General features: G+C 44.4%; 1 protein-coding gene across 3 annotated transcripts in view; it reads left to right on the top strand.

The window, feature by feature from the left end:
* Positions 1 to 12,500, top strand: part of LOC126990132 (uncharacterized) — a 42,003-nt gene that overhangs the window by 25,388 nt on the left and 4,115 nt on the right. The window contains exons 5-10 of one of the 3 annotated variants that reach the window (XR_007744040.1): positions 1 to 456; positions 1,064 to 1,244; positions 1,957 to 2,041; positions 2,490 to 2,558; positions 3,102 to 3,221; positions 9,621 to 9,684. The exon at positions 1 to 456 is cut by the window's left edge and continues 993 nt beyond it. Coding sequence is in view for 1 of the 3 variants with exons in the window: in XM_050848688.1 (XP_050704645.1) it covers positions 1 to 456; positions 1,064 to 1,244; positions 1,957 to 2,041; positions 2,490 to 2,558; positions 3,102 to 3,221; positions 8,397 to 8,431 (946 nt within the window). In the remaining 2 variants the exon portion in view is untranslated. Of the gene's footprint in view, positions 457 to 1,063; positions 1,245 to 1,835; positions 2,042 to 2,489; positions 2,559 to 3,101; positions 3,222 to 8,396; positions 8,550 to 9,620; positions 9,685 to 12,500 lie in introns of those variants that run through there. The other 2 variants (XR_007744041.1, XM_050848688.1) reach the window with 2 other exon arrangements.

The following is a 12,500-nucleotide window of genomic DNA, read 5'->3' as shown; positions in this document are numbered from 1 at the left end:
GCCCTCCACCCTTCTTCCACGTTCCTCCACCCCATCCTCTGTCCCTCTCTCCTCGCTCCGTAATCCCTCCCGGTCCGATGCCCCCTCCTCTTCCTCCTCCTCCTCCACCTCCTCCTCCACCAATCCACTCTCCTCCGACCGGCTCCGCTCTTCCATGGCGCGGCTTCTCTCCCGCCATCCCTGTAATTACTTCTCCAGGTCCTCCGCCTCGCACTCCGCCTCCACCCCCTGCTACTCCATCCGAAATCCATCTCATCCGCTGTTCAACACATCCCTTGACACCATTTCGGATGACGCCTCGGGATCCAGGGCGTCGTCGTCGTCGGGGCTGCTCGGGGCGATCCGCGGGGCCGACCTTCCCCCGGGGCCGTCTGCCAGGTCTCGCTCGGCCCTGGACTCGCAGATTGGGGTCCGGGTCCTCAGCAGACACATCGTTAATATAGAACAGATATGCATGTGAGTATCGGCCATTTTCTTATTATTTTCTTTATTTTTATTTATTGATTTTTATTTCTTTGTCATCATCATCGTCATTATAGAACAGATATGCATGTGAGTATCAGCCATTTCCTTACTATTTTCTTTTTTTATTTATCCATTGTTTTTATTTCTTCGGCATCGCAATTATCAATGTAAGACAGATATGCACTTTCGTCTTCTATAGGAGCACACATACACAGACGCACACTCACGCACACACATATGCATAACACCATCTCTCGTCCATACACACACACACACACACACACACACACACTCACTCACACCCCATTCCATCACCCATATCCTCACCTGCTCCCTTCCACACACACCCTTGTACACACACACACACACTCACACCCCATTCCATCACCCATATCCTCACCTGCTCCCTCCCACACACACCCTTGTACACACACACACACACACACACACACACACACACACACACACACATTACTATCACCCATACATACCCATTCTGCCCACACCCCACACACACCCTCCCATTCCCCCTCTCTCTCCCCCCTCCTCCCCCCCCACCTGCCTACTCATGCCCCCCCTCTCTCCCCCTCTCCCTCAGTGCCCTGCTGGAGATCAACAACCACACCAGGGAGGAACAGATGCTTCAGCAGATCTGCCTCATGCTCAACGATATCCAGGAACAGATCCACTCTCTGCGGCTGCCCGAGGACTCCCAGGTGGTGGAGGACCTCGCCGGGGCCTTCTCCGAGACCCTGCCCACCCCGCCCAAGTTGATTCAGGTGGGTGGAGGGTGGCTTAGGGTCAGTGATAGGGCCAGTAAAAGGTCATTACTAGTGTGGAAACTAAATTATATTCTCTTTATTTATTTATTTATTTATTTTGTTTTTTTATGTGAGTGCCCAAGTTGATTCAGGTGATTGAATGGTGGCTTAGTGTCGGTGATCAGGCCAGTAAAGGGTCATTGCTAACGCGGAAACTAAATTACATTCTCTTAACTGCGATACCAAAGCCAAATCCATGACAGTCGCAGCGGACGGGTTGAATGGTAACATATCACGAATGACATTACTAGTGCTGAAACTTAAATTACATTCTCTCAACCCGTCCGCTGCGATACCAAAGCCAAATCCATGACAGTCGCAGCGGACGGGTTGAATGGTAACATATCACGAATGACATTACTAGTGCTGAAACTTAAATTACACTCTCTCAACCCGTCCGCTGCGATACCAAAGCCAAATCCGTGGCAGTCGCAGCGGACGGGTTAATTAAACGGTAACATATCGCGAGTGACGGAGGAAAGAGAAGGAGATAACACGCCACAGTCTATCTATCCATAATCTATTCTCTATTCTCATCCTCGGCGACAGGAGGAGGAGGGAGGAGAGGCGCCCGTCCCCCTCCTGACCTACCTCCTCGGCAACAGTGAGTCTAGTGGCGGGGGTGGTGGTAGCAGTGGTGGTGGTGGTGGTGGTGCAGGGGCGGCGGCAGCGGCGGCGAGCTCCCCCTTCCTGCCTAGGGTACACCAGCGCACCTCCTCGGGCTACCTGTGTCCCCGACCTACCCCGAGTTCAAGGTGGGTGTTATTCTAGTGGTTTTTCTTTTCTTTTCGTTTTATCTTATTTTCTTTTTTTCTTTATTTTTCTTCCTCTTTCTACTATTTTCCCTTTCTTCTAATTCTCTTCTTCTCTCTCTTTCCATGTTTTGTTTTACTTCTTTTCATTTATTTTCTCATTTTCTTTCATTATCTCACTATTCTCCTTTGGCCATGTTGTTCCGCAACAACCTGCCTGCCCCGCCCGACCGGGGGGCCGAGCGGGAGGCCGACAGTATCTTCAGCCGCCCCTACTTCACCCCACACCTCAGCTCCTGTCGGGGCATGTCCAGTAAGTGGCTGGGGCGGGGTTTTGGTGTAGAGACAGATGACAGACATATGTATAGAACACTTGCATGCCCAAACACACACACACACACACACACACACACACACCTGCCTGACTCACTGATCCACCTCCCTCCTGCAGCGCTGGGCATCACGCAGCGCATCCAGGCTTGGGACTTCACCCGCTGCCGCATCCCAGACATCTCGGACGGTAGATGGGGCTGTGAACACCTTCCACGCGCACACCCATCACTGATACACACACACACACACACACACACACACACATCACTGATACACACACACACACACACACACACACCCATCACTGATACACACACACACACACACACACACACACACACACATCACTGATACACACACACACACACACACACACACACACATCACTGATACACACACACACACACACACACATCACTGATACACACACACACACACACACACACACACACACACACACACACACACAGGTTAATTTTAGTACCTTACATCTCACTTCTCTTTATCCTCCCTAACATAAACTCTCACTTGCTCTTCCCATCCCCCCCCCCCCTCCACACCCCCATATTGACCCCTCTTCTGACCTCATGTTCTTTTTTCTTTCATTTGGAGCAGTTTATTTATTTTTTTAAGCTCCCTCCCTTCCTGTAAGAAAAAATCTCCCACACCTTCACTACACCCTCACACCACGCCTGCCTCACCCACACCCGCGCCTCTCATCCGCCCGCAGGTGTGGCTAATGTGGTGGTGCGGAAGTGCAAGATCCACAACGACGCGAGTGTGGACATATCCTCCGACGGCACCATGCTGGCGGCCCTCATCCCCGAGAGCCAGGCGATGACCATGGTTGGTGAGTATCGGGGCAGGGTCGGTACTCTGGAGGGGCTTGGTGAGGGGCTGGAGGAACCTTCCATTAGTTAGTAGTTGTGAATGTGTTTGATAGACATGTTTTAGCTGTTTATCTTATGTCCTTTTATGTGTGTGTGTGAGAGAGAGAGAGAGAGAGAGAGAGAGAGAGAGAGAGAGAGAGAGAGAGAGAGAGAGAGAGAGAGAGAGAGAGAGAGAGAGAGAGAGAGAGAGAGAGAGAGAGAGAGAGAGAGGTACTTACAGATACTTACAGATACTTACAGAAGACCTCCTGGAAGAGGCTTACGCCTGTGACTCCAGATCTACGTTAACAACTTGTGGCAGTGTGTGGTGGATGATTTGAGCCTTGTAATTATATTCCAAATCTTGGTTAGCCCAGAATTGATCGAGTCTGGATTCAAACTGAATCACTGTTGTTGCCGCCACCACCCACTCAGGCAGTTGATTCCAATTATTCACTACTCTACTTGGGAAAGCATACTTCCTTACATCCAACCGTGATCTTGACTTAAACAGTTTCAATGAATTTCCCCTACTCCTGCTTTCTTCTCTAAGTTTCAATATTCCTCTGGTACATGCATCATCATATTTCCCAGTGAGTATCTTATAGGCCTCAATTAGATCTCCCCTTGCTCTTCTATATGCCAGTGTGGGCAGTCTCAGCTTCCTCAGTCTCTCTTCGTAGGAAAGTCCCTTGAGTTCAGGCACCATCCTAGTAGCCCTTCGCTGAACGTTTTCCACAATTTCAATGTCTTTCACCAAGTAAGGACTCCATACTTGGTTGGCGTATTCAATGCATGGCCTTACCAGTGCCTTAAACAAGGATTTCAATATTTCAGAATCCAATGAAACAAAAGTTCTTCTAATTATTCCCACTAAATTATTGGCTTTATTTACTTTTTCTACTAGATGGTCAGCACAACTTAGTTTATTGTTTATAATGACACCCACATCTTTCTCTGTAGTAATCCTCATTAACTGTTTCTCCATGTGATATCCTTGATCTTCAACAGATGTTCTTCCTATTCTCATGTATTTGCATTTGTCTGGATGAAATCTTAATAACCATTTTTCACTCCATGAATATAAGTCTAACACATCTTGCTGCAACTTCCGACAGTCATCTTCTTCTTTAATGCATCTAAAGATCTTAGTATCATCCGCATACATATATACTTCACTATCATTTGATATTTTATCAGGGAGATCATTTATGAATATTACAAACAGCAATGGCCCGAGAACAGACCCCTGCGGCACTCCACTTATCACTGGCTTCCAACTTGACATTTCCCCCTTCACCACCACTCTTTGTTTTCTCTGTGTTAGAAAAGCTGTAATCCATTCCTGGTACTCTTTTCCAACTCCATAACTCTTAATTTTACTTATAAGCCTTTTATGTGCCACTCTATCAAATGCCTTCAGAAAATCGCAATATATTACATCAATTGCATAACCATCATCAATAGTTTCAGTCCACTTGTCCATAACTTTTATGAGTTGGAGCACCGTTGACCGTCCCGGGATAAATCCATATTGTTTTTCACTAAACAAATTATATGATCTCATGTGCGTCATTATCTCCTCCCTTATTATAGTCTCAAAAATCTTACATATGACACTTGTCAAGCTGACTGGTCTATAGTTTTCTGGGATACACTTGGCACCCTTTTTATATATGGGAGTAATATGTGCAATGAGCCAATCCTGAGGGAGTTCCTTGTGTGTAAAGGAGTATTGATAAAGTATTTCTAAGGGCACTAATAGTTGTTCCATAGCCTCCTTTATGATTCTAGGGTGTATCCCATCAGGTCCAGGTGATTTATGCTTTTTTAGATTTTCAATGATCTTTTTAATTTTTACTTTAGTAATTTCTAGATGAGTCAAGGTTGGTATACTCTTCACTTCACAGTCTGGCACTTTGCCTTTTGGCTCTTCCACAAAGACTTTTGAAAATTGTTCTGCTAAAATTTCAACTTTCTCCGATTCATTTTCAGTTTTACCATCTTCAGCAATGCCCTTTTGTAAGTCAGGAATCCTGGGTTTACTTTTTACCTTACTCTGGACATATTTCCAGAATACTTTGGGATTCTCTTTTACGTTTTTAGCTATTTCTTTTTCCTTAACCTTCACAGCATTTCGTGTTTCTTTTCTGATTTGATTGTTCAGTCTCCTGTACTCTTTCTCGGTCTCCATATACATTGTCCTGCTGAATGCATTCAAATTCCCTTTTAAAGATTTCATTCTCATCCATAACCTCTGTTTTCTTTTTATCTTAGACCACAATTTCTTGTTCATTTGTAAATTTTCATTTGTCCTCTTCCTGTATTGCTTAAAATTCCCTATCCTTCTTGTAGGCACACTCTTTTCTATTGCAACATGTAACTTTGACTTGAATTTACTCCACATTTCTTCTATATTAGTAGCATCAGATAAGTATTCCTTCCAGTCTATCTCCAGTTCCCTTCTCAACAACTCATAATCGGCTTTTTCATACCAATAAATTGTCTTCTTTTCTTGAGCCAGAGTCTCCTCCATGTCACACACAGCGTGAATCACGGCATGGTCACTTCTCCCCAAAGGATTCCCAATCATAACTTCTTCCACAATTGACTCTTCATTAGTGAAGAACAAGTCCAGAGTGTTACCCATATGTTCTCCTCTCATCCTGGTAACATCCTTCACATGTTGCATCAAAAAGCAATCACGCACCTTCTCCATGAATGTAGTTCCAAAATCATTTATTCCAGTGTTAGTGGTGTAATTTTCCCAATTTATTTGTGGCAAATTAAAATCCCCAGTTATAATCTTATAAGTTGCTTTCATCTCATTCATCTCTTGAAACAGGTCTAGAAGCAAATGATTGTTTCTCTCCAGGCTGTTTGGACTCCTGTATATTAATGTTAAAATTATCTTTTCTCCTTGAAGCACAATTTCCAAACAGCAATATTCACAAAAATTTGAGACTAAATCAACCTTGTTATATGTGATACCATTTTTCACATATATCAGTAGACCTCTGCCAACATTACCAAAGATATTAGTTTCCTCTATCTCATATCCATCAATATTATATTCTACTATATTTCTCTTGTATCTAAAATGCTTTGGTTTAACTTCAGATAAAGCAATCACACTTGGTTTTTCACTCATGGTATCCAGTAATAACTTCAATTCCAAAATCTTATCACAAGTATATACATCCACATTTGTAAACATAACAATAAACTTACTATTTACATTTTTTACACCACCAACCCCTAGTGTACCAACATTATCTTCTACACTGGCCGTGACCCTTGCTCCTCCACCTTGACAACTCTTCTGTTCCAGGGTGGACCTCTGACCACATGCTTCCCCTTCCCTGTCTCCGTTAAGTTTTTTGCTTTTTCCAACAAGTCCTGATCCAATTGTCTTTCCCTCCTGGTTAAGTCATAGGCCACTCTAAAGTTCTTCAAGTTGTCATCCTTGGCCAATTCTTTAACGTTTCTAAATAAATCATTTCTCACTTCTGGATCAGTCAACACAGTTAGGACGGGCCTTCCTCTGCCTTCCTTCTTTTTCCCGAGCCTTACCACTCTTGCCATCTTCTCTTCATGAATCCCACATGCATTCAAAATTTGTTTCATAATCTGTCTGTCATGTTTAATTCTTTCCTGAAACATACTTGAGTCACACTCTGGAACATTGTATACCACAATGTTATTTTCCCTCTTCCTCTTATCATTTAGTTCCTCAAATACTGTATTCATATCCATTTCTTTCTGTATTCCCTGAGACACCTGATGTTCCCCATATGTCCTCTCTCCTTCCTTCATCTCTTTTTTGGTTGACTCCTTCAAGTCTGATAAATTCATTTCAACTCTTTCCATCCGTGAACTCAAATCTTGCATACTCTCCTTGTCTGTCATTACCCTGGCCTCCAGAACCCCCACCCTACCAGTAACATTATCAAGAACTTCTTTATCCACTTTGACTGCTTCACGTATCTCCTGAACCTCAACCTGGATTATCTCCTGTTTCTCAATTAAATCTGCTTGTGTCTTCTCCAGCTTTTCTATATATGATTTTAGTTTGGCACATCCTTTCGTGCAGGAAATACAATGCCAAGTAAATTGAGATCCAGCCTCTTCTTCCACCATAAACTTATAAACATCTGGTGGTATTTTTCACACTTAGCATGGTACCATGTCTCACATATATCACATAAAATTGCCATATCCTTTTCTCTTACCATTTTACTGCATCTCCCACACACATCCCCTGTACTTTCCTTCCTTTCCTCTTCAGATATTTCTGTTGTTGTTCTGCCTGCAGGTTTCCTCTCAGTCCCACCATCCATTCGTTTATTCTCCATGTTTCTCTTTGTTTACCACTCAGATTACAATTTTAAAGACCTTATTTCAAGAGCTCACGGACGGCACGTCCACCACACACCACACACCTATCCGATTATTACCAAGGCCTAGCGGAGTGTTATTTGGGGTAAGACAGTGTTATAATTCATTATTGTGTTACTGGGTGAATGTGTGTTACGGTTTGTAGTGCCCTGTGTTACGTCAAGTGTTCTGCTGTGCCTGGCAGTGTGACGTGACAGCAGTGTTTAGATGCGTTACGTGATCCCAGAGAGTGTTACAAGTGGTGACATTAGTAGTATTCTGTTACCTGGACACATGATAGGGTTGTTACTGGCTGTGTTAAGGTGACGGGCTGTGACGTGGGTTCTCAGGTGTTATAAACTCACAGAAGAATTCCGGAAGAGGCTCACCTGTGTCTCCGGCTCGAAATAACTTAGTTTGATCGTTGGGGCGGTGGTGAAGGTGTCTGGACCCGTGCCCAATATCAGTGGCTGCCGTGTGCTCAACTTTTTGTCTCTGTGATCTCCAAGCCTTGTCCAACCTATTTTCAAAGCTTTTAACTGATGGTGCACTCACTACTGCTTCAGGGAGGCTGTTCCAGATGTCCACCACTCTATTACAGGATGAACATTTTGGTAAATCTTAGGAATAGCGGCTCCTAGCTGGTGGGCGTTTAGGGCACGGCATGGTGGTAATTACAAGATTTCTAGCTCACACGACGGGGTTTTGACAAGCGGACAGGTGGCGTGTTTATGTCACAAGGGTGTATTTCTCCACGCTGGCCTCACGGTTTCTTTCAGGTCGATGGGCGGTGAGACTGCCAGCTCCAGGGTGAAGAAAGGGAAGAGCGTAAAAATACACCCTTGTGACATAAACACGCCACCTGTCCGCTTGTCAAAACCCCATCGTAGTTGCTGGAAATGGAAAAGAATGCTGCTATCCAGTTTAAAATGTTGCCCTGATGTTATAACTTTTTCTCAATTAATCTCCTGTGTGGAACTTTATCAAATGCTTTAGCAGAATTGCAATATGCAACATCCACTGCGCTGCCTTCGTCCAGATGCTGTGTCCATTGGTCCAGCACGGCAATGAGCTGCGGCCGGCACCGTTCATCATCTGCCCGTCCGTAGTATTGTTTTCTGCTGAGTGGTTGATAATTCTTCAAATGCTCTGAAAATTTTCTCTTATTATGGTTTCCATTATTTTGCATATGACACAGGTCAAACTCACAGGTCTGTAATTACCTGGTTCATTTGTATCAGCCTTCTTATAGATGGGTGTAATGTTGGCCAGTCTTCATGTAACTCACTGGTCTGCAATATCTTCCTGAGTGTCCCTTCAGCTCTTTTATCACCCGTGGGCCTGGAGTGCCAGGCAGTGTTAACAGTGCCACAGACAGTATTATGTGATGCAAGACAGATTACTAGTTACCCAGTGTTAGGCTGTCTTGTTACCTGACCTGCCTACCCTCTCCTGTGACATGGGGTCAGGTGTTATGCAGTGCCGCAGACAGTGCCATGTGATGCCAGGCAGTGTTCATAGTGGCATAGATTTGTGTGGTGCCAGAATCAGTGTGATGCCAGTCATTGGTGCCAGGGACGGTATATGTATAGAATAACACCCAGGTGACCCTAGGACAAAGCTTTATTTTTCTCCCTCACTCCCCTCAATGTTACCAGCTTACCGTAGGCATAACATTGTATTTTTCTGTTTCTGGCCCGTAAATATTGCAAAAAAGAGCATCAGTAATTACCGAATTTAACAATAATTATAAATGCATATTGTTATCTTTATGGGGCGATAGTTTGGGGTCAGTAAAGACAATACGCCAAGTACTACTACAGCCTGGTAGCCCTAAACTACCACTTGAGCCAGCTAAACGTAATATATGGAGGAGAAAAGAGAATAAATGAACCCGTGGACATACCCACAACTCCTGTGAAAGCCTTGGCAAATATGTGTAGGCCTACTTGTGTGCCAACATATGGAAGAGCATGGGCCTAACTTTTCTTCTTCCTCCTCAGGTTTTGGGCGCCCAGCCGTACACGTGAACTAACAGTCTTGGCTTCAGGGCAGGTCGCTAAAATGGTATGTGTGTGTGTGTGTGTGTGTGTGTGTGTGTGTGTGTGTGTGTGTGTGTGTGTGTGTGTGTGTGTTAGGAAGGTTTTCATCATTAATATAAAAGCTTGTTGTTGGGGTGAGAGGTGGAGTCAGAGGTCAGCGATGAATAGATACGTTTATTGGGGGAGCGAGAACAGACTCCCGCCGTGAGGGGCGGCCGGGCTAACTGAGGCTTTCGCGCTAATTCATTTTTTTCTTGGTAGATGGTGGCTCGCGCTAATTGCGGCTCGCTCTAATTGATCTCGCTCTAACTGAGGCTTCCGCGGTAATTAATTTTTTTCTTGGTAGATGGTGGCTCGCGCTAATTGCGGTTCGCTCTAATTGATTTCGCGCTAATTGCGGTTCGCTCTAATTGATCTCGCGCTGAGGCTTTCGCGCTAATTAATTTTTTTCTTGGTAGATGGTGGCTCGCGTAGTAAAATTTGTCAAGATGTTTTTTGAAAAATGGCATAGGTTCAATATATCAGAATTTTTTTTCTTTTTTTCAAATATAAAAAATAAAAAATTTACAGATTGACAAAAACAGTTTTCAAGAAACCATCTTGACAAGTTGTTATAATAGCAATGAGTTATCAGATGTGCGCGTCACAAGAAAATCAGTAAAAAAATGGCTGAGAAAAATTAATTCAAATTTTTCGTAAAAACAAAAAATAATTTTCTTAATTTTTCCTTTCATCTGATCAGCTTGAAATGTTCATATGATAACAAAGGTACTGATATATACAACATACAAATTATTCATGGCCAGAGATGCAATTTTAATCCACGGTGGACTTTCCCCTTATGTTAGGTTTGGTTTAATTTATTTGGATCCCTTCTCTTCCCTTCCCATCTCTTCCCTTCCCATCTTCTCTCATCCTTCCATCCCTTCCTTCCTTCCCATACCTTACCATCTCAACCCATCCCATTCAAACCTTTCCCTTCCTTTCCCGTCCTTTCCCCACCCGTCCCTGTCCATCCCTTCCATTCCCTTCCCATACCTTCCCTACACTTCCCTTCCCAGCCCTTCTCTTCCCTTCCCATCCCTTCTCTTCCCTTCCCATCCCTTCTCTTCCCTTCCCATCTCTTCCCTTCCCTTCCCATCCCTTACCTTCTCATCCCATCCCATCCAATCCTTTCCCTTCCTTTCCCAACCCTTCCCTTTCCATCCCTTCCTTTTCCTTCCCATTCCTTCCCTTCCCTTCCTATCCCTTCCCTTCCCATCCCATCCCTTCCATTCCCATCCCTTCCCTTCCTATCCCATCCCTACCCTTCCCATCCCATCCTTTCCCTTCCTTTCCCATCCCTTCCCTTTCCATCCCTTCCTTTTCCTTCCCATCCCTTCCCTTCCCATCCCTTTCCTTCCGATCCCTTTCCTTCCCTTCCCATCCCATCCCTTCCTCTCCCATCCCATCCTTTCCCATCCCATCCCTTCCCATCCCTTCCCTTCCAATCCTATCCCTTCCCATCCCTTCCATTCCCATCCCTTCCCTTCCTATCCCATCCCTACCCTTCCCATCCCATCCCATCCCATCCTTTCCCTTCCTTTCCCATCCCTTCCCTTTCCATCCCTTCCTTTTCCTTCCCTTCCCTTCCCATCCCTTTCCTTCCCATCCCTTTCCTTCCCATCCGATCCCTTCCTCTCCCATCCCATCCTTTCCCATCCCATCCCTTCCCATCCCTTCCCTTCCAATCCTATCCCTTCCCATCCCTTCCATTCCCATCCCTTCCCTTCCCTTCCCATCCCTTCCTGTCCCTTCTCTTCCCTTCCATTCCATTCCATTCCATTCCCATCTATTCCATCATATTCAATAAATCTTTAACAGCTGGAAAAGTTCCGTCAGATTGGAAACTTGCAAATGTCACACCAATTTTCAAAAAGGGGGACAAGTCTCATCCAGGAAACTATCGACCAATTAGCCTGACATCTATTGTTTGTAAGTTAATGGAGACTATCATTCGCGACAATATGGTGAAATTTTTCGAAGAAAATAATATGATAAATAATTCGCAACATGGCTTTCGTAGTAAACGTTCGTGTTTAACTAACTTACTTGATTTTTTTTCATTATATTTTTGAGGTGTTCGATGAAAGCAGATCAGTACATATCATATATCTGGATTTTCAAAAGGCATTTGATAAGGTCCCCCACCAACGATTGCTCAGCAAACTACTGGCGCACAGTATCTCGGGTAACATTCACAATTGGCTTGTGGACTGGCTCTCTGAGCGGAAACAGAGAGTAGTTCTAAACGGTGTTACATCTAACTGGCTTGACGTTAGAAGCGGCGTACCTCAAGGCTCAGTGCTTGGCCCCATGCTCTGCTTAATTTATGTTAATGATATCGATGATGGGCTCACTTGCAAAGTATCAAAATTTGCTGATGACCCAAAAATTGCTAGTCAAGTAACTGCGACACTCGACGAAGAAGCCTTACAGTCAGACCTAGATGGACTTGCACGTTGGGCCAATCAATGGCAAATGAAATTTAACGTTGACAAATGTAAAGTGTTGCACATCGGAAAAAATAACAATCGCGCTCGGTACGTAAAGAATGGCCAACAACTTTCTGCAGTAAGTGAAGAAAAGGATCTTGGAATCACTATATCAAGCGATTTAAAGCCCGGTCAGCATTGTTCAGAGGTAGTTAAAACTGCAAACAAATTGCTTGGCTTCATCGGACGAGTCTTTAATAATAAATCGGAAAAAGTAATATTAAAACTGTATAATTCGTTGGTTCGACCCCGTCTAGAGTACTGTGTACAGTTTGGTCTCCCTACAGAAAAGACATAGAAAAGTTGG

This window comes from Eriocheir sinensis, unplaced genomic scaffold (genome assembly GCF_024679095.1).
Source record: "Eriocheir sinensis breed Jianghai 21 unplaced genomic scaffold, ASM2467909v1 Scaffold146, whole genome shotgun sequence".
Taxonomy (NCBI): domain Eukaryota; kingdom Metazoa; phylum Arthropoda; class Malacostraca; order Decapoda; family Varunidae; genus Eriocheir; species Eriocheir sinensis.
This window is presented reverse-complemented; position numbering and strand designations above follow the sequence as displayed.